The sequence below is a fragment of the Belonocnema kinseyi genome, chromosome 8 (genome assembly GCF_010883055.1).
Source record: "Belonocnema kinseyi isolate 2016_QV_RU_SX_M_011 chromosome 8, B_treatae_v1, whole genome shotgun sequence".
Classification (NCBI taxonomy): Eukaryota; Metazoa; Arthropoda; class Insecta; order Hymenoptera; family Cynipidae; genus Belonocnema; species Belonocnema kinseyi.
The window spans coordinates 22,193,609-22,217,255 of record NC_046664.1 but is presented as its reverse complement, the minus strand read 5'-3'; the positions used below and the strand labels follow the sequence as shown (position 1 = coordinate 22,217,255).

Here is a 23,647-nt window from a genome sequence, read left to right as displayed (position 1 = left end):
CCCCCCCCCCCTCCTCCTCCTCCTCCTCCTCCTTGAGCTGTTACAAAATTTAAGAACAGTCCCTAGCGGAAAGCGTGGATAGTTTCTGCGCCGACGCAACGTTTCTCTTCACTGCGCATGAGACATCGAGTGCGGGCTTATTTCAAATGAATAAATTAGGTATTTTCTCTTGAGACATTAAACGGTAGTAACATGGTAGAATTATCGATAAAGTGGAATTTCCCCAAGTACAAAAAAATATAAATTAATACTGACAGTATTTCATATTTATATTTCACTTTTAATCATTGTCTTTAATCACTTTTATATTTCAGGATTCACACTCAAAACACAATTCTTATTTTTATTTCAATTTTTAAGAAATTTCCCCTTTTGCATTTTTTTAAAATATTAATAGAATCCAATCCGAAATTCGAACTATTATTGGATAAAAACTTTTTTGGTTTAAAAATCTAACACTATATTTTTAGTTTCCAATTGATCTATTCATATCTATTTAGTAGATAATTTGTTTAATTTTTGGATGAAAATCAATTTTGTTATCTGAAAATTTAACTATTCTATTTTATTGTAAAAAATTGAAGTAACCGAATGAAAATTAATGTGATTTTTTGATAACTGAAATGTAGCTAATCCATTTTTGGGTGATAGTTTATATTTTAAATTGAAAATTCATCTTTTCTGTTTAAAAATGTATATACTTTGTTGAAAATTCGTCTTTTTTGACAGAAAAATAATATTCCTGTTTGAAAATAATTTTTGTTGATTAATCTTCCTTGTTGAGAATTAATATATTATGGTTAAGGATTCACCTGTTTTTTTTTTTTTTTTATTTAAAATCAACATCTTGTTTGGTTGAAATATTAACTATTACATGTTCCAATTAGAATTTTTTTTTTAATATTCGTCGCTGTGATTGAAATTGGAACAATTTGGTCGTAAATTAACTTTTCTAAAAAAATTCATCTGCTTTGCAAATAATTCCTTTTTTTAGCTTAAACATTCAACTAATTTGGTAGAAAATTAGACTATACGGTTGGAAATTTAATTATTTTGTATAAATTTATTAATTTTTTTATGTAAAATTCGTTTTTTTAACGGAATTAATCCATCTTTTTTGGTAGAATCTAACTGTTTCTTTTATTTCAAATAAAAATATTTTTTTGTTTCAAACATTATTTTTTACATGTTCCGTTAACATTATTATTATTTTTTGTTGAAAATTTATCGTTTTCTAGAAAATTTAAAGCATTCGGTCGTAAATTAACTTTTTTGTTAAATATCCATCTATTTTGCAGAATATTTGTCTTTTTAGATTTAAAATTCAACAAAATTTTAGAAAATTAGACTATCCCGTTGGAAATTCATTTGGTCGTTGAAAATTCATATATTTATTTAAAAATTAAACTATTTCGTTGGGATTTTTGTGTGGAAAATTAAGTTCTTTGTCTGAAAAGTTAACTATTCGATTATTTCTTTGAAATGTATTCTTCATACGTTGAAAATTCAACTATTTAGAAAAAAAACTAATTTATTGCATTTAAAATTCCTCTATTTGAGTAGAAAATTAATCTTCTTTTTTTGAAAATGTATCATTATGATTGAGGATTCAAATTTGTTATTAAAAAATCATTTATTTTATGTAAGCTTTTTAAACTTAAAATTTAAAGCTTCCATTTTTGGCTAAATTTTTATCTTTTTTATTCAAAAATTAAACTGTTTCTTTGTCAAATCTTATTTCTTGATTGAAAATTATCTTGTTGAGAATTGTTCTTCTTTCTGGTATCAAAATCAACCGTTTTCTGAAACATTCGACTTTTCAGCTTAAAAAATTTAATATTTCGTTTGAAATTCAGTTAGTTGAGGATTTATCTTTTTTGGTTGATAATTAAACTATTTATTTAAAAATAGAACTATTTTGTTGGACATTTTGTTTATGAAAAATTAATTTTTTTATCTTGAAAGCTAGTATTCCATTTTTTGTCAACCATGTGTTCTTTATAAGTTGAAAATTCGACTATTAGGCAAAAAATCATGTATTTCGCTAAAAACGTCCCTATTCGATTAAGAAATTAATCTTGTTTTTTGCAAATTTATCATTTTGGTTGAAGATTTAAATATTTATTTGAAAATTCTTATTTTTTAGTAAAATTCAACTGGTGAACAATTATCTTGTTTTTGTTTTGAAAATTAGTGTTTTGAACTGAAAAATTACCCTTTCTAATTTTGTTTAAAAAATGCTCTTTTTTCATTGAAAATCCAACTAGTTCGTTAAAAATTCAACCTTCTTGATTTAAAATTATATTTTATGTTCAAAATTTTTTGTCTAGTTTAAAAGTCAACTATTTTCTGAAAAATCACCTTTATAGCTTAAAAATGAAATATGTGGTTTAAAATTCATCTATTTGGTTGACGATTAAATTATTTGGTCAAAAAATCATCTTTTTTTATTCATGTGATTGATAATTTGTTTTTGTATCGAAAAAGTAATTTTTTAATGAAAAAAATAAAAATTCCCAAATTCCACTTTTTTATCATATTTGATTTACAATCTGATTTTTCGTCACCGTTTTTGAATTCGAATTTTTGATTAAAATTTATAACGTTTAAGTAGAAAATTTTGCATTAGTAATATTTATAATTGAAATGAAAACAATACTGGAGATTTATTTTGCAATTTATAATGAACAAAGCTTACAAATAAGACAGTAAAAAATACGTTTCTTAATTTATTAATTTAAAATAAAGAAAATTAGTTTTACTTTCTTCGCGTAAAAATATCACTTAAAAATATCCTCGAGTTAAAATAAGTATCATAAATTTCGGTAGAACCTTGGGCTATTAAAACGTATAAATTATTCGAAATTCACGTACTTTAAAAAAAATCTCCATGAATTAAAGTAATTAAAGCAAATAATTAAATTAAAAAATTTTGTTAAAAAATGTATAGTGTCATTTTATTTTAAGAAACCTTATTTAAAAAATTTGTTTCTCACTGAATGTTAAACTTTAGGAACTAATATATTTATTAAAATAAAGAAGAGATTTTTCTGATAATTTTTCACAAATATGTGTATCAGATTTAGATGACCGGAACTAGGTGGAATTGCATTACGTAATATCGGAAGTAAAATAAAGGTTTGGCCTATTTTCGGGACTTATTTCACGATCACGAAATATATAATATTATTATTAAAAAACATATAAATATTACAGTTATTTTATATTCTTATTTGTTTATTATACAATTTGTTATTTATATTAATTACAAAAGTCATGAAACTAATTTAAAACTTTGCTTAGTTAAGATATTTAATTGTTAATTACTATTTAATTATTAATAAAATCTTTGCAATAATTCGTTTAATGCAGAATTTTTTCACGATTGTTTTGCTTGATATAGAATATAATCGATTTAAAAAAAAACTTGAGTCAATCATCTATTGACACTAAAAAGTAAACTAGTGAAATCGATGGAATGAAAAATATATGTCAAGAGAAAGCTTTGCAATTTTTCAGTTTATAAATTATGCAGAAATGACACTCGATCACTCACACATGTAGTACAATTTAAATCTTGATTCTTATTTTATTAACAAATGCTTTAATTTTTTATTTAAATTATACTTAAGACTTGAAAATATAGATTTATATTTATCGTATCTAAAAAAATAGTTTATAAACATTATTGACAAAATAGAACATTTTGATTATTTTTTATTAGCGGGAAACAATTCTGTTGTCAGAATTTTGCCATCAGAGTATAGTTTGCAAACTTTTTCACATATTGAGAGGAAAACAAATTAAAATACCGGTAAGAACACATTTTAACCAAATCTATATTTTTTAAGATTTGAAATAATAATTTTAAGTTTTTAAGGACTGAAGGTTTTAAGAGAATTTTTTTTTAATTCCGGGAAAAATTTAAAGTATTTTTTTCTTTTTGACAAATTAATTTAACGAAAATATTTAAGAATATTTCAAAATATCTCGAAAATTTCGGAAAATAATGTAGAAAATTTCAAAGCAACAATTCACAATTTTACAAGATTGCAAGATTTTAGAAAAAAATGGAATAAGTTTCAGATATTTAGGAGTTTTAATGGATACAAAAATAATCTAATTTTTTTAAATTATCTTTTTTTGTAGACTTCAAAAAAAATTATTATTTTTTATTTAAACAAAATTTATTTTAAGGCAATATTTCAAACGTTCTCAAAACATTTCAAAAAGCTCTAAAATAAAAAAAAAGAATCAGTAAGATTTGAAAGCAATTTTTTTACTTTTGTAGAATTTTTTCAAAATCGTAGAAAAAATTATGTCATTTTAACAGATATTTAGAGGTTTTGAAAAGAAAATTTAATTATCAAACATTTTTTTAAATTATAAACGAAATGTAGATTTTCGAAGATTTCGAAATAATATTTTGAAGTTACTTGAAGAGTTCAAAAGGTTGTAAGGTAAAAAAAATGTCTTAAAATTCCTGGGAAAATTTAAAGAGATTTTTTATTTTTGTAAATTAATTTTAAGAGAATACATTAAAAAATTATTAAGCATTACAAAATACTTCCAAAATTATAGAAAATGAATACGAAAGATTTAAAATTTTGTTTTAATTTTTCCTAAAACTTTGTACGATCCTGTAAAATAAATAAAAAATGCTAAGAAACTTTCCAGATACTTTTCCGAAATATCTGTAATCTTTAAAAATCTTTTTTGCTTTTCTTAAAAAATCTAGGAAAATAATATTTATATAACCTTAAAGCAAATAAATAAAGAAAATTAAAAAATAAGTCATTAGAAATTTTTATTTTTTTGGTACCAATTATTTTGTCCTTCAAATTACAATTTGCTTAAAATTTTTTGTATTCTGGACTCAAAAATCACTTATTGTTGCAAATAAAATAATTTTGTTAAAAAGTTGTCTTTTTGATTTGAAAATTCATCTTTTTTGGTCGGAATTTATTTATTTTCTTTCAAATAAAGTTGCAAATGTTTGATTTAGAATAAAAATATTTTCTGGCTGAGGATTGAAATATTATGTTCAAAATTCGTCTTTTTGAATGAATTAAAATCTTGTTGATTTAAAATTTAAAATATTATTTAGTTTAAATATCAACGACTATTTCTCTTTTTAGAATTCGTCTTTTTTGTTTGAAACTTCAATTACTTAGTTAAAACTTAAATTTTTTTGTTCAAAATGCATTTTTTTGGTTGGACATTTATCATTTCAGTTGAAAGTTCATTTATTTTGTTGCAAACGTAACTACTTTTTTGAGAATTTGTCAAACTTTTTTGTAGAAAATTCACTGAAAATTCTTCATCGAATCTTTCATATAAAAAACTTATATTGCGTTATTACTTTATAAACTATTTTACTTTTTAAAATACAGGATAACTTGATGTAACCATAAAGTATTTTTTTTATAACAAAATTCATCATCAAAAAGAAATTTTCCTTACAATCTTTAAATAAATTACTGGAGCATTTTTTTAAATATTTTTTCTGGTTCTAATTAGTTACAAATTTGAGCACCTTTTTTTAAATTCACAAGGACAAAATTTTCACACTTTTCCATTATTATTTAAGAGTACAATTATTATTCCAAATTGAAATTGATGTGTTCATCAAACAGAATTTGATTGACTATGTTGTAGATTTGACTAATGAGCAGATTATTTTAGATTACGCAACTGTCATCCGAATACTTTATCTCTAAAGTCTAAATCTGAATTAGTCAATAATGATTCATTATAAGGCAAAAAACATGGCACATTCAAAATTAAAATATCTTAATTTCCAACTTTCATGAACTCAAAATTTAAATTTCTTTATACTATTTTTCGGATTTGGTTAATTGCAAATTAGTTAAAAGAAATCAAAAATGTTTTTGGAAACGATCTTGATTTTGGTCAGATATACCGGAATGAAAAAAGATTTATTTAAACCAATAAAAAAAACTTTAGGCTTTCAAAATTTGTTTTCGGGATTCTTTTTTTTCTTTTGCATTTTTGTTAAGGATTAGTTTTTTTCGAATTTAATTAAAAGTGATTTTTTAAATCGAGGAAAATATTCCTATATATATTGTTAATTGTAAATAATTTTTTAAGGAAATTGGTGGCCAGCTTTAGCAAAGAATCAGGTTTAAGTTGTTACTATCAAATTAAAAACAATTAATTATTTGATTATTAAGATTAAAAGTAATATAAGCTTTTGGCGTTCAAAATTTGCTTTTGGATTGCTTTTTCTTTTGTATTTTTTTAATAATTAGTTGTTTTTTCGAATTGCTTATTGAAGACAAAAATAACGAAGAGTATTGTTTAAAATGATTTTTAAAAGCGAGGAAAATATTTTCCTATATATTGTTAATTGTAACCAATTCTTATTAAATACTAATGTTTTCGGGACCACTTTATTCTTCGAAAGATCGTCTACAAATTTATTTAAACAATTTTAATTATGAATAATACAATTGTGAAATGTATAAACAATATTTTTTAAATAAATATTTTAAAATAAAAACGTGGCAAAAAGATTAGGAGAGAATCTTTCAAGGAATAAAATAAGCCCCTCTACATTAGGATGAAATAAGAATGATAAGTTTTACCTAAAGAGAAAGCACAAACCTACAAATGTTAATAACTATTCTTAAATAAAAAATGTTAACCTGAAATATTTTTGTCTGAAGTGCACAGTCAATTCTATTACAAAATTAATTGCAACTGACAATAGAAATATTTTCCTCAACTTCAAAATTCATTTTTAACAATGCTCATTTTTGATCTTGAGATAACTAGCAAACATCCTCAATATTTTTTTTACAATCTTTTTGCGAAATAGCAAAAAAACGAATCATCCTTCTTTTCAATATCATAAAAATAGATTTTGTCCTTCGAGGCAGAAATTTCACTTAAGAGACTCAAAAGGTCATCTGCCTTTCTTGCTTAATTTTGCTTTATTGTCAAGATGTTGTCTCTTCCCACAATTTTTCAATTACTTGCAGTTGCTTTAATATTTAACTTTTTGTTTCAAACAAACTTTTTGCGAAACAGCACAACGGCACTTTTCTTTTAAAACTGCCGAGGCTCGAGTCTTCATCTGCCTTACTTGCTTAATTTGGTTTCATCATAGAAACGCTGTCTCATCAATTTCGAACCAACCCTTCATTAAATAAACCAGGAAATAAATTTCCCTTAAATTTCCCTCAAACTGAATTTCCAGCCTCAATTACCTGAATTCTGTTTCCATTGTTTCCAGCCTGCCTGAGTGCATTGGCGGCCCTGGCCCATTGCACCACGCCGCACCTTACGAAATCAGCCATGCTGTTTCTGGCAACGATGCACCTGACATTATCAACGCTGGTCACGTTTCCGTCGGTGAGAGTGACACCACTAGGATTGCAATACTTGGCCACCAGGACACCGGCCAAGCAACTCATCCCACCTCCTAATTCCAGGACCACCTTGTTCCTGCAGATGTTTCTATTCTTCAGCAAATAATATCCCAAACACTCTTCCGAAGGCCAGACACACACATTCCCGGTGTTATTAAACCCAATCAATTCATTGGCAGTGAAATTCTTGTTGATCTTCCGGATCTGCACATCAAACAACTCGTTGTCAATCACTGTAGAGTACTCGTACCAGGAAGACTCTGCATCAGCCACGTTCTCCAAGATGAGGGGTCTCAACAAATCAAAGGATGTGAATCTTCGAACCGAAATTTCATCTTCCCCTTCCGGATAAAGCTCTGGAGAACGAGTTAAAGCCCTCGCAAGAAGGCGCCATCTTCTTTGAGCTGTGGTTCCATCCTTTGGACTTCCGGTCTTCCTCTTCACTTTATCTTCTGTCACCTGAAGAATTTCTGTCGACATGGTTCCCTCTGTAGATTTTGGTCCCTGTATTGTACAATTCTTGAATTGATGATGAATTCTTGATGATCTTCTTTACCAGGTCCTCGAAAGATTTTCTGATGATTAGGACTTCTTGGTAGAAGATCGAGAGGTTGCTTCTGTGGCATGTGTTCTCCAAGTTGGTTCTCCAATTCTTAGAGTTTTTTACTTCTCTCAGCTTCGTCCATTGTTTTTAACAGATCTTTCAGATTTTTTGAGACACTAAATAATTGAAAATAGGTGATTTTTGAGGAAAAATCGTGCCCGGGAGAAGGACAAGGACGGAACGAAGGGACCGGAGAGACTAAAAGCACCAAGTCAAGTTCTAACACTCGCGCCACGAGGACCGCGGATGACGTTCTCCGATTGAAATTCGCGCATGCGTTTCAGATTTTGATGCCGTTCGAAACCAATGTTGTTCGTGGACAACACGTTCTTCATCTGAAAGTCTAAATCAGACTCAACTTCTGCTTTTCGCGTTTTTCCTTCTGCACCCTTCCAAACGAAAACAGATTTATCGTTCGGTAAAGTGTTTTTGATAATTTGACGCTAATGTTGCTGAGATGTTGAGTAATATAAAGTTGAGGAGAATCTTTATTGGATATTAGATATGAATTGATTGCAGATAATGGGAAACTCGGATTTAGCAAGGAGTTGATCGAAGTTGGGATATTTTTCTGAATCATATTCATTTCTTACTGAGAGTCCATTGGATGACTAACAACTTTTTAAACCATTATTATTTGCCAAGCGTGACCCGTTTTCGAAAAAGAATCCTTATTTCAATTTTTTATGTTAGAAAATTTTTCTTCAGTAAATTATTATGCAAAATTATGGAAATTTAACATTTTTAGAAAACTTCGCTTTTTTCAACAATTCAATTGTCGAAACTTTATTTGTTAAAAATTCAAAAAAAATTAATATTTAATTTTCAGCAGTTGACATTTCAGCTTTTGAAAGATGAAGAAAATTTAAAATTCCACTGCTTTTAGGAGAAGTAAAATTAAATTTTCCACAGTCGAATTTACAAGTACTGAAAATTGAGGAAAATGGAAATTTCCTCAGTTGAAAATTCAGTTTTCTTCTATTTTCAAATATTGAAAAATAATTTTTTGGAAATTCAACTATTGTAAAATCAATTTCGGATTCAATTCATTTGATTTTTTTTCAATTTTCAGAACTTGATTTTACAACTTTTAATAAAACAAAGAAAATTTAAATTTTAAATGCTGAAAATTGTAGGAAGTTAAATATTCAACTATTGAAAATTTTCAATTTTCTTGAATTTTCAAGAGAAAATTGACAATTTAGAAAAATTATAATTGCATTCCCCATAGCCGAATTTTAACCGCTGATAATAATTGATGAAAATTATAAATTGTAAATTCAACAGTTAAAAATTAAATTTTCTTAAATTTTCAAACGCTGAAAATTCAATTTTCTTCAATTTTCAAAAGCTGAAAATTCATTTGCTGGAAATTCAAATATTGTAAATTCAATTTTCGATTTAATTCAGTTGAATTTTCTTCAATTTTCAAAAGCTAAAAATTCATTTGCTGGAAATCCAACTATTAAAAATTCCATTTTCGATTCAATTCAGTTGAGTTTTCTTCAATTTTCAGAAGTTGAATTTTCAACTTTTGAAAAATGAAGACACTTGAAAATTCCACTGCTGAAAGAAAATTGTAGGAAATTAAATATTCAACCGATGAAAATTTAATTTTCAATTTTCTTTAATTCTTCACAGAAAATTTAAAACTTAGGAACATCAAAATTGCATTTACACAGTCGAATTTTCAGCCTTTGGAAATTGAAAATGCAACAGTTAAAAATTCAATTTTTTTCAATCATCAAAAGCTGAAAATTAAAATATTGTGAATTCAATTTTCGATTAAATTCAGTAAAAACCTTTTCAATTTTCATAAATTGAATTTTTGAGAAATGTTAATTTTTTAAACTATCAAGAAAAATGATGAAAATTTAACATTTTGAACAATTTGAAAAAATACAAAATTGGTTTTTTTTCCACAATTAAACTAACGAAACTTCAAAAAATTCAATATTTAATTTTCACCAGTTGACATTTCAACTTTTGAAAAATTAAAAATAAATTAAATTCCACTACTGAAAATTTTGTTTAACTAAAAATTCAACTGTTAGAAGTTTAATTTTCTTTAATTTTCAACAGATAATTAAAAATTTAGGAACATTTAAATTTAATTTTCCAGTCCAAATTCCAACTGCTAAAAATTAACAAAAACTTAAAAATGAAAATTCAGCAGTTGAAAATTCAATTTTCAAAAGCTGAAAATTAATGTTTAGGGAAATAAATTTCGAAAAATTAAGAGACTTGAAAATTGCACTCCTCAAAACGGTAGGAAATAGAATTTTCAAACGTTGAAAATTGAATTTCCAATTTTCTTTCATTTTCAACAGCTAAAAACGCAACTGTTGTAAATTCAATTTTCTTTCAATTTTGAATTTTCTTCAATTTTGAACAGGTAACAACGTATGATGGAGATTAAAGTAATGAAAATTTAATTTTCAACACCTCAAAATTCATTTGTTGAATTTACCATTTTCTTCAATTTTCCATAGCAGAAACTTCAACGACCCCAAATTCAATTTTTAATTTCCTTCAACTTTTCAAAATCTAAAAGTTCATTTGTTTAAATTTCAACTATTGCAAATTCAATTTAGTTGAATTATATTCAATTCCATTTTCATCAATTTAAACAGGTAAAAATGTTTAAGCTGAAAATTGCACATTTGAAAATTCAACTGCTAAAAATGTAATTTTCAATTCAGTTGCATTTTTTAATGTCTTAAATTTTCAACAGTTATTTTTTCAAAGGTTAAAAATTCAGATAAATTGAATTTTCAATGGTGGAATTTTTAAAATTCAGCTGTTGAAAAATGAATACATTTAAAATTAGATTGTCTACTGTTGAAAATTGAAATGTTGAAGGATTAATTTTACATTTTATTCAATTTTTACTTTTCTTTTTTCTTTCAATTTTCAACAAATGAAAATTCATTCGTATAAAATTCAACTATTGAAAATTTAACTTAAATTCGTTTAAATTTATTTGATTTTTTGTTCATTTTGAGGAGTTTCATTTTCAAGAATTTTCAACATTTGCAACTTCAATTTTCCATTTTCTTCCATTTTTAGCAGCAAACATTTTTTTTTGTAATGCAAAGATTTTCGAAAGTTGAAAATTCAATTTTTAATTTTTTTAAATTTTTCACAGTTGAATTTTCGGCAGTTAAAATTTCAAGAAAATCCAAAATTAAATTTTTAAGTTTTTAAAATTCAACTTTTAAAAAATAAATAAAATTGAAAATCGCTTTTTCAACAGTTAAGAATTAAACTGATGAAAATTCAATTAACCATTTTCTCCAATTTCCAATAGCCGAAAATTCAGCATTTGAAGATTCAAAAGCTGAGATTAAAATTTTCTTAAATTTACAACAGTTGAAAATTGAACAGTTAAAAATTAAATTATCATTGATTTCCATTCAATTCAATTCAGTTAAAATCTCAATTTAACCTCAATTCACAAAGTTATGAATTCCAAAAAATTTTAAATTAATTTGTCCACTGTTGAAAATTTAACTGTAGAAAATAATAGAAGATTTGGAACTTTTAATAGAAGAATATTATCTTCTGAGGTTATTATAATATTTCACAATATAACTTTGGGATATAAATTATATAAAAAATATGTAATTTCAATATATTTTTCATATTCAAAGATTTAAACAATATGTTTTGTTCATTCAAAATTCCATTTTACAATACTGATTTTTAATCTTTCAATGCAAAATGCATCAGAAGATATCGTGTAAACAACTGACAGAGTTTAAAAATAAAAATCTAGTCTTGGACATAAAAGTCCATAAAAACAGCAATGACTGTAACTGACATTTGTTCTGAAAACAGTTTTATTGTCGCATAAAACGTTGCGAATAATGAAAAGTTTTAAGAGCGAATTCAAACACAAAAACCTTTAATCGTAATTGAATGCTCCTTTTAATAATTTTAACACGATATTAATAGCTCAGAACCAGAGATGTTACACCAAATTTTTAATGTATCCCGTGTAGAAAATTTTCGGGGAACCATTCCGGGCCACGCCAGACCATTCAGATTCTAAATGTGGTGCTGTCAAGGCGTTCTATTATGGCGCTAGTCAGTCGGTGAAGAAATCAGCGTAAAAAATATTTGAGTTAGTCACTTAGAAAAATATTTCATCCTTACGGGCTAGCCAGAACCTGATTAGGGCCAGAAAAGGCTGACTATGTGATATGGAAGAAGTCATTTTTCACCTTTGAAACTTTTAAAAACCCTGACTATTTTTAGAAATGTGCAAAAAGATATTTGGGTTTGATACTTAGAAATTTCTTTAACAGGAAGTGCTAGCCAGCGCCCGATAAGGGTCCGAAAAGACCGTCTAGATTAGACGGTCGCAATTATTTATCTTTTTCTTTTTGGTTGTCATTATATTCCTCTTTCTCTTTCTGGAGCAGTTAGAACATTTTTAAAATTTTTTAAAGTGACAAAATGACGTCGAATTTCGGTTCGTTTGAAAAAAATTCACACTTTTGCCCAAAAATCACAAGGGATGAAAAAAGTAAAGAAAAAACAATATTGCTTCTTTTCGAGACTTTTGCGAAAATACGTATCAAATCCCGAAAGATTGATTTTTTTATTAATAATACAATTTTATTTTGTTATGAAAATCCAAAAAGGATTTAATTCAAAAGTTTTATCTTTTGGCGGAAAAATAATGAAGTTAGAAGAAAATAGAGAGTGTCGATCATTTATTATTCAATTTTTATGACAGAAAAAACGGTAGAATCTTGAATAAATTTACTTTGGATAATTTTGGAAAAAAAGTTGTTATTTTTTAACTTTAAAAATTTTTAAATTTTCCGAAGAATCTTGAAATAGAAGAAATTGTTTTGGAATTATAAAAAAAACTTGAAACAAAAATTTTGACCACTTTTTGATAATCTTCGTTTTCAATTTATTAAATTCAAATACTCGTAACTTGATAATAAGTACATTTCGACAAATCGGAAAAACATTTTTGAGTGTCAAATAATTATTTGAGTTCAGCATAGAATATCTGCGGGAATTATAATTAATCCGGCCAACAGTATCAATTTACAAGATCGGGAAATCCCACAAATATACCTCACTGTAGGCAGGAAATTCCTAATGATAATAAATACGTACAATCTATGATCCATTGCAATAAATATATTTTTTCATGGCTTCGATTCCGTTCGTTTGAAGTTCGGTTCTATGTCAAATCTATAAAAATTGGTAGTCAGTTTAAAAAAGATATAAAAAAAATAATTTCACTGCGTTTTAAAAATATCCCGATATGGTTAATCTACTTGATTATTAATTATCTTAGACAATTAAAATGTTTGTCCAATTGACTATCATTAAGAATTTTTTAAATTAAATTTTTTCTGAAAAAAGATCTTTCGCTCTAATGGGAATCGAAGCACAGAACTTCCGATTGCCAGTCGGGTGCTTTCCCATTAAGCTAGTAGAGAGATCTAGAAAAGAATCCTTTTTCATTGCCCGCATTAAAAAATTTTTAATTCTAGTCTGCAAAGACGTTCAGAAATTAGGTTATTGTCTGATGATAATACAGATTCCCTTAAAAATTTTTAATTACAAAACCTAGCATAATAATGCGTGTATTTCTGAAAAAGGATTCTTCCCTGGATTTATCTAGTAGCTTAATGGGAAGGCACCTAACCGACAATCGGAAGTTCTGTAGTTCGATTTCCAGCGGAGCGAAAGGAGATTTTTTTCAGAAAAAAATTAATAAAAAAAAGGGTTTAAAAGAAATTTAATTATTCTAGGATAGTTGTAAGAGAATTAAAGGGATTTGGAAAAAAGTCAAACGTATTAAAGAATTTAAAAAAATTTGAAATAGTTTAGGGTAGCTTACAAGATGCCAGGTATTTTCAAAAGATTAAAAAAATTTTCGAGGAATTTTAAAAGAGCATCAAATGTATCAAAGGATTTCAAACAATTTGAAATATTTGAGGGTAGTTTACAAGATTTTAACCATTTTCGAGAAAATTAAAAACTATCAAGGGATTTTCAAAGTGAATGAAAAATTTTAAAAGAAAACCATACATATCAAAGGATTGCAAAGAATTTGAAATTTTTTTAGGGTAGATTGCAAAATGAAAAAAAAATTCGAGAGACTTAAAAACTTTCAAAGGATTTTAAAAGGTTATCAAATAGATTAAATGATTTCAAAAATTTTGGAATATTTGAGGGTGGTTTACAAGATTTCTTAAATTTTCGAGAGATTTAAAAACTTTCCCGGAATTTTAAAAGAGAATCAAACATATCAAAGGATTTCAAAGGATTTGAAATATTTTAGGGTAGTTTACAAGATTTCAACAATTTTCGAGACAATTAAAACCTATCAAGGGATTTTAAAAGAGAATCAAACGTATTAAAGTATTTCAAAAAATTTGACATTTTTTTGGGGTAGTTTACAAAATTCCATGTATTTTCTAGAGATTTAAAAACTTTACGGGCATTTTAAAAGAGTACCAATCTTATTAAAGGATTTCAAGAAATTTAAAATATTTTAGGGTAGTTTACAAGAGTTCAAACATTTTCGAGAACATTTAAAACTTTTCAGGGATTGTAAAAGTGAATTAAAAATTTTAGGAGAGAACCAAACATATTTAAGAATTTCAAAAAATTTGAAATAATTAAGGGTAGTTTGCAAGGTTAAAAATTTTCGAGGGATTTAAAACCTTTTAAGGGATTTTAAAAGATTATCAAATATATTAAAGGATTTCAAAAAATTCGGAATATTTGAGAGTAGTTTACAAGATTCCAGATATTTTCAAGAGATTAAAAAACTTTCCAGAAATTTCAAAAGAGTATTATATTACATCCAAAAACATATTAAAGGATTTCAAACAATTTGAAATATTTTAGGGTATTTTACAAGATTTCAACAGTTTTCGAGAAAATTAAAAACTATCAAGGGATTTTTAAAGTGAATTAAAAATTTTACTAGAGAACCAAACATATTAAAGGATTTCAAAAAATTTGAAATATTTAACGGGAATTTGCAAGGTTTCAAAAATTCTGTAAAGATTTAAAAACTTTCAAGAGATTTTAAAAAGTTATGAAATATATTAAAGGATTTCAAAAAAATTTGGAATATTTAAGGCTAGTTTTCAAGGTTTAAAAAATTTTAGAGGGTTTTTAAAAGGTTATCAAATATATTAAAGGATTTCAAAAAATTCGGAATATTTGAGGGTAGTTTACAAGATTCCAGGTATTTTCAAGAAATTCAAAAACTTTCCATGAATTTTAAAAAAGTATCAAACGTATTAAAGGATTTCAAGCAATTGGTAATATTTTAGGGTAGTTTACAAGATTTCAACAGTTTTCGAGAAAATTAAAAACTGTGAAGGGATTTTAAAACTGAATTAGAATTTTTAGTAGAGAACAAAACATATTAAAGGAGTTCAAAAAATTTGAAATATTTAAGGGGAATTTGCAAGTTTTCAAACAATTTTTAAAGATTTAAAAACTTTCAAGGGATTTTAAAATGTTATCAAATATATTAAAGGATTTCAAAAAATTTGGAATATTTTAGAGTAGTTTACAAGACTTCAAAAACTTTCGAGAGATTTAATAAATTTCCAGGTTGTTTAAAAGAGTATCAAACTTTTTAAAGGACTTAAACTATTTTAAGTTAGTTTAGAAGATTTCAACAAAAAAATCAGATATTTTAAAAGAGTATCAAATATATTGAAGGTTTTCAAAGAGGTTAAAATATTTTAGGGGACTTTGCAAAATTTCAAAAATTTTCGAAATTATTTAAATATTTCAAGGGATTTTAAAAGAGAACCAAACGTATTAAAGAATTTCAAAAAATTTGACATTATTTTGGGATATTTTACAAGATTTCAAACATTTTCGAGAACATTAAAAACTGTCAAGGGATTTTCAAGAGAATCAAAAATTTTAGAAGCAAGTCAAACCAACAATTTTTGAGGGATTTAAAAACTTTTAAGAGATTTTAAAAGATTATCAAATATATTAAAGGATTTCAAAAAATTTGGAATATTTTAGAGTAGTTTACAAGATATCAAAAATTTTCGAGAAAATTATGAACTGTCAAGGGATATTGGAAGAGAATCAAATATTTTTAAAGATTAAAACTATTTTAGGTTAGTTTACAATATTTCAAAAATTCTCAAGAGATCTCAAAAATTCCAAGAGACTTCAAAAGAGACTCAAACATATCAATGGATTTCAAAGAATTTGACATGTTTTAGGAGAGATTGCAAAATTTCCAAAATTTTTCAAGGAATTTTAAAAGGGCATCAAACATGTTAAAGGATATCAAATGATTTCAAGTATTTTAGAGTAGTATACAGATTTCCAATAATTTTGAGAGATAATCCTGAAAGGATTAAAAAGAATTTGAAATATTTGTGGATAGTTTATAAGAGATTTAAAGAGATTTTAAAAAAGAATCAAACATACTAAAGGATTTCAAATTTTTTTAATATTTTAGGATACTTTACAAAATTCAAAACATTTTCGAAAACATTAAAATCTGTCTAGATATTTTGCAAGAGAATCAAACATTTCAAAGGATTTCAAAGGATTTCAAAGGATTCAAAATATTTCAGGGTATTTTACAAGATTTCCAAAATTTGTAAGAGATTTACAAACTTTATGGACTTTAAAATATTATCAAACATATTGAAGGATTTCAAAGAATTTGAAATAGTTCACGGTTTTTTGAAAGATTTCCAAAACTTTTGGAGAGATTTAAAATCTTTGAAGCGATTTTAAAAGGGTATCAAGCATTTGAAAACTGAGTCAAAAATTAAAAAAAAATCAAACATAATAAAGGGTTTCAAAGAAATTGAAATATTTTAGTGTGCTTTGCAAGATTTCAAAAAAATTTCGAGTGATTTAAAATCTTTCAAGAGATTTTAAAAGAGGATCAAACATATTAAAGGATTTCCAAGTATTTGAAATATGTAAAGGGTAGTTTACAAGATATCAAAAAAGGTCGAGAAAATTAAAGAATTTTCAAGAGATTTGAAAACTTTCTATCCATTTTGAAAGAGTATCAAAAACATTAAAAGATTGCAAAGAATTCCAGATATTTTAGTGTATTTTACAAGAATCTAAGTGCTTTAAAGAGGTTTAAAAACTTTCTCATGGGATTTAAAAAAAGTATCAAAAATTTTAGAGGAATTTAAATGATTTTAAATATTTTAGGTACTTTTTAAGGCTTGAAGAATTTTTCAAGCGACTTCAAAAATTTCAAAGAGATATCAGAAAATTTTTAATAATTTCTAGAGAACAACATTTAAGAGAATAAAAAATTTTCAAACGATTAAAAAAATATAGTATGTTTTAAAAGACTCTGAGGAACTTTAAAACAGTTGAAAGAATTTCGTAGGATTATAGAACATTTTTAAGGAATTTTTAATTTATTTTGTAATATTTCGAAGATTTTAGGAAAATTTTACGATATTTAAAAAGTCTCAAATGATTTCACGGGATTTTACAGCATTTGAGGAATTTTTATTTCTTACAAAAATAAGCTGTAAATATTTTTAAAGAAAACTTCAAAATTCGAATACTGTTAACTTCAGAAATTTTTCTCTGGAAAAAAGAGTTACCTATAACTTTTAGAATTGAAATGATACGAACATTCAAGTCTTATGAACGAAGTAAGTTTAAAGCTTACCGAAAATAATTGTTTTACAAATATTTGCTTATAGAAATTGTTTATAATAATTGAATTGATTATTATTAGAATTATCACTGTTGCAATTTCAGTTGAAATTACAATTGCCTTTTTAATGACTAATTGTTTCATTAAAATCTAACATATAATAATAACCCGTGAAGAAATCGCCCGAAATCTGGCCCCGATCTGGCCCTAAGCGGAAAAATTCTGTGGCCCATACTTGGGCCAGACCGGGCCAGACCGAATTCGTACTGAAACGCCATCTCTATGCACTCAGAGAACTAGTGCTGCTTATTATTTTCTGATAGAGCAGTTTTCTGTAAGTGCTTCTGAACATTTTCAGAAATGTATTCGACAAAGCGTCGTAAGAATCTTGAAAAATTAAAGAATTGTAAAATACAGTCTGAAAAAAATATGATTAAAAAACTTATTAAATTTTAATAATTATAGAAATAAAAAAATAAGGGGTAGAGCGTTTCATTTACGGTCTGGCGCTAGACAGATTACCCTATCGGGACCACATTTTTCCCGATCGGGGCCCGACCGTGGCCCCACCAAAATTTCTGTACGGGATTTGCAAGATTAAAAAAAATGTTTCAAAAATTTCTTGTTTAGGGAGTTTTTTAGAATCTTTTTCAGTTTAAATTGTTTCTAACATTCCTTAATGGTTTAAAAATTCTTCATAATTTTTTTTTTATTTTAATCAGTTATTTCCGAAGAGATAATTCCTATTTAATTTACTCCTGTTTTAGAGCACTTGAGAACTTTCTATTGATTAAAATCAACCGGGAAAAAGCAAAATAACCAAAATCAAAAATTAAAAAATTCTTTAAAAAAATAATTGATTAAAATCCCCAAAAAATTGAAAGGGCTTTTTTGAACTTCAGTTATGTAAAAAAATTGAAACCCAAGTAAATGTAAAAAATCTGAAAACAAACAAATACATTTTGACCACGGGTACCAAGCAATTGATTCTAAATTAATTATACTTTTCTAGGATCCCAATAATCTACTTTGTTAGTTTGTCACGATTTCAAATTCCAGAATTTGTTATTTCGATCCACTCTAATTTATATTGTATATCTGATTTCAAAAAACATTATTTTGCTACTTTTTTCAAAAAATATACAACTACTGACACTATTTTTAATTTTTAAAAAATGAGTCCACGACCTGTATTAGTCTACCTTTAAAAATATACTGAATAAAAAATATTTGTGCGGTTAAAATTACTCAATTAAGAAATTAAGAAGGCACGAAGAAAAAACAGGGGAAAGTTAAGATCAATTAGTCACGTTAGGCGTTGACGTCTATTTAAATACTTGATGGATTCCTCCCTCGATTTCAGGACTCTTCGTGGCTATTACTCTGAATAGCATCGCAGCAAAATTGAACGAATGAAACAGGAAAAGTTACACAAAACTTTTTTTAATCTTTTATCACATCTACAGATTTTATTTTTCAAGCAATTTCTTCGCAGTAAGTTCCAGCTGATTAATTAAATTTCGAAAACCTGCATGCATTTTGAAATTTAAAACCTGCGTATTCAAAGAAATTTCCTAAATTTAAAAAATTTTAAATCATTGAGTTTCGACGTAAATTTTAAGAAAGATTTTTTGGAGGTAAAAAAAATTTCAGAACCATGGAGATCAGAAAAAAACAATCAAGGAAGAGAAAGTTCAACGCTTGAACATTCACTATTTTGTTAAAGAAAATTTCTTAACTGAAAATTGACTGAGAATTTGATTCTTTTGTTGAAAATTCAAGAATTTAAAAAAAAAATAATTACCTCTCTCTTTTTCGTTTGATGATTAAATTATTTTGTTAGAAAATTTAACCATTTGGTTGAAAATTAAACTCTTTTGATCCAAATCCGCTTTTTTCGTTAGAAATTTCATTTTTTTAAATTCAAATGTTCAAAGAATTCTACTATTTAGTTGGAAATGAAATGTATTGTTCAAAATTCGTATTTGTGGATGAAAAATTGAACTGTTTTGTAGGAAATTCGCTTTTTTATCTTGAAAATTAAGAAAAAAAATTTGAATTTTTTTTATTCAGATGGGAATTAAACTATTTTGATGAAAATTACTTGTTTTTTTAATAACGTTAATTTTTTTTAATACAAATTGAACTATTCCATTTTTAACTGCAAGTTAATCTTTTCTGATTGAAAATTTAACTATCTAGTTAAAAATTGATCTTTTTCAGTTAAAAACTTGACTATTAATTGGAAGATTGAATAATTTGTTTGAAATTAATTCTTTTTGGTCGAAAATTCATTTGTTTTATAGAAAATTCGTCTTTTTGGGTTAAAAATTTAAAAATTTGGTTGCAATTTTTTTCTCTATTTGCATAGAAATTTAATTGTTTGGATGGAAAAATTTTGTAGGCGGGGAGACGGGGGTAAACCTTATTTTTTAACTGCAAATTAAAAATTTATATTGTCTAATTGAAAATTGAACTATTCGGCTGAAAAATTATCATTTCGAGTTAAAAAATCAATTATTTGGTTAAAAATTTAACATTTTTTTTAGAATATCATTCTTTTATAATGAAAATTCAAATGCTCCGTTAAAAATTCAAAAATTTGGTTGTAACTTTTTTTCTAAATTTGGATATAAATTTAATTATCTGGCCAAATTAAGTTGCCATATTTTGATCTTTTCTAATTCAAAACTCAACTATTTGGTTCAAAATCTAGCTTTTTTAGTTAAAAATTCAATCATTTGGTTAAAAGTCCAACAATTTATTTGAAAGTTGAACTCCATTGTTAATAACGCATTTTTTAAATTGAAAATGTAACTAATTTATTGAAAATTCGTTTCTCTTTACATAAAAATTAATTTTTCTTTAGCTATTTTAGATGTAAATTCAACCATTTGGTTAAAAATGTATCTTTTTAGAAGGAGATTAAAATATCTGGTTCAAAATGTACGTAATGTTCTGGAATTAAAAATTTCATTATTCTATTTTTAGTTAAAAATTGAACTATTTGGTTGAACATTAATTTATTTGGTCAAAGAATTATTATTTTTATCGAAAATTATTCTGGGTTGAAAATTCCTCGACTTGGTTAAGAGTTGAATTCTATTCTTAAAAAGTTATTTTTTGGTTGTAGATTCATCTTTTTTTTCATCTCTTCGCTTGAAAATTTAACTATATTGCTGAATATTCGCTTTTTTATTAACAATTTTATAGTTTAGCTGAAAAATTTATTATTATGTTAAATTATTAACAATTTTGTTCGAAAGTAATTCTGTATTGTTGAAAATTAAACTCTTTTGTTGAAAATTTGTCTTTTTGGTTAAAAAATTCAGCTCTTTTGTTGGAAATCAAACTATTTTGTGGAAAACTTATCTTTTTTATTTCATAATTCAACTATTTGGTCAAAAATTCATGCGTATTTTCTTAAAAATTCTATTTTTATAATATTTTTAATTGAAAATATAATTATTCCATTCATTGTTTCAACTTTATATTTATTAGTTGAAAATTTGACTATTAGGTGGAAAATTTATCTCTTTTGGTTGAAAATTCAACTGTTTCATTAAAAATTCATGTAATTTGTTGAGAATTTATCTTAAAACTTCAACAGTTTTGTGAAAATCATTTTTTTTTTAAACTGAGATACATATACTGTGTCAAGAAATCCAACTATTTCGTTGACAATTAAGTCTTTTCGCTGAAAATCAATGTATTTTCTTAAAAATTCGTATTTTTTCAAAGGAAATTAATTTTCTTTTTTGAAAATTATTTTCTAAAATTTTATTACATAATCGAAAGTTGAAAAACTTCGCTAAAAATGCCTTCTTTAATAGATGATGCATCATTTAATGTCTGTATTAATGTCTGTATTCTGTAGGCACGATAACTTTCGAAAAATTGATCAGATTGAATTCTGCTTTGGCAGACTTTTTTAAGGCCTAAAAAGAAAGAACAAGTTCGTAAACCAGCTATTTTGAATAAAAATTCAAAAAGTGAGAGCATTGTCAAAATTTTTGAAAACACATTTTTTCAGGATTTCCAAATTCTATCTGCGGTGATTTATAGTACTCAGAAACTCAAACAATTATCCTAATGACTTTTTTCTATAAAAAGAAAATGATCAGAGTGAGAACATTTTCAAAATCCAAAAAAACAAACTAAAATGAACATTTTAAGCCAAACAACGAATGATATGAAAAAGTCAAGAGAAGGAAAACGTTGATTTTTGAAAGCCCTACAAGATTATCAGAAAAACTTTTTTAATTTGGTATAAAAGTTGAAAATTCAAAATTTGATCGTACCAAAAATAATATAAAATCCAAAAAATCCATTTTTTGGTCAAACTATGCAAGATACGAAAAAAATGAATGACCTAAAATTTGTAATGAATCACGTAGTGTTTGTTTTTAGTCTTAAAAAACAACATTAAAAACAAAAAGAATAATAAAAATTTGGACTAGCGACACAAGCTACGAAAACAAATTAGGCAAAACTTGTTTATCCGAAAAAGAGCTATAATTTTTGATAGGACACGTAGTTTTTGCTTTAGACGTAAAAAATAACATTCGAAATAAAAATATTAAATTTTTTGAAAAAACGACATAGGTACGAACTAAAATTAGCAGACCAAAGTTGTTCGCCTGAAACGATTTATAAATTTATTATTAAACATTTTTCGATAGGACGAGTAGATTTTCTTTCAATCGTAAAAAAAGCAAAATACAAAACAAATATTAAAATAATCATGATAAATACAATTTGTGCTTTATTTTGCAATATTTGATGAGAATATGTTCATTAAATATGAAAGAGCTTTAACAAAAGAGAGTTCACAATCAAAAAATTACAGTAGTCGGTCCGTTGACCTTAGCGGGCAGAGCTTTTTAATTTCTTTTTTGTTACTGAAATTAAATTTGTTCAACTGCAAATGTTATTATTCTTGTTGAATATTCATACATTATGTTGAAAATTCAAAAGTTAACAAACATATTAATTTCAATGAAACAAAATATATAGCAGTTGCACTCAAAAGATATAAATAAAGTTGTCTAAAAATTAATTTTCGAACCCCCAAAGTGGATCACTTTGATCTGAAGTTGATTAATCAAAATGATATGGAACAGTTTGATATCCTGGGGTTTAATGTCTTCAATCATTTTCTTTCTCGTTTTTACATCTTTCTGTCATTCACATTTTTTGCTTTTCTACTCTTTTTCTGCGTTTAACATCCAATCTTCCATTTATCTCTGTCACCAGCATACATTTTACGAGATTTGTTGGCTGGTTTTGCGACCAAACCCACCTTCTAAAGAAATCTCATCTCTGGATGAAGCAGATTATCGGTTCTTTCAGCCTTTGTCGAAATAAATACACAAGAACGAGGGAGCAGCTCGATATGAATTTGAGAAAAATTATAAAATACGATATGCTGTAGAAAACTGGCAGAGCGAAAGAAATGAAAAGCAAAAACTGATCCGACTTTAACGTCTGACATTGTATCAAGTTTCAACCTATGACAATAATACATTTGTTCGCGTCATTGAGATGAACCGATTGACCAATTGTTGAACATTTTATGACCCACCAGTATCGGTTTAGGAAGTTTAAAAAAAGTTGTTGATAAAATTTAAATGAGAAAAACTCTTTTTATATTGGAAAAAAGACAATACTCTATGAATTTTTTTTTCGTGTTCTTGAGACAAATCGGTTTACCTATTGTCGAACATTTTATGACCCACCAGTTCCAATTTAGGAAATTTAAAGAAAATGGTTCATTCTATTTATATGGTAAAAACTGTTTTTATATTGATAATAAGACAATACTCTATGCAGTATATTTGTTCGCGTTCTTGAGACGAATCGGTTGACCTATTGTTGAACATTTTATGACCCACCACTAAGGATTTAGGAAGTTTAAAAAACAATGGTTGATTTTATTTATATGAGAAAAACTGTTCTTATATTAAAAACAAGACAATACTC

General features: G+C 25.9%; 2 protein-coding genes across 4 annotated transcripts in view; both read right to left on the bottom strand.

Annotated features, from left to right (window-relative positions):
- LOC117177674 (calmodulin-lysine N-methyltransferase) overlaps positions 1–8,301 on the bottom strand; it is a 12,152-nt gene extending 3,851 nt beyond the window's left edge. Inside the window, exon 1 of the mRNA XM_033368500.1 lies at positions 7,233–8,301. Coding sequence (XP_033224391.1) covers positions 7,233–7,874 — 642 coding nt within the window. The 5' untranslated portion in view covers positions 7,875–8,301. The remainder of the gene's footprint in view (positions 1–7,232) is intronic.
- Positions 1–23,647, bottom strand: part of LOC117177673 (WW domain-binding protein 4) — a 137,562-nt gene that overhangs the window by 76,358 nt on the left and 37,557 nt on the right. The gene's annotated exons all lie outside the window — the stretch shown is intronic.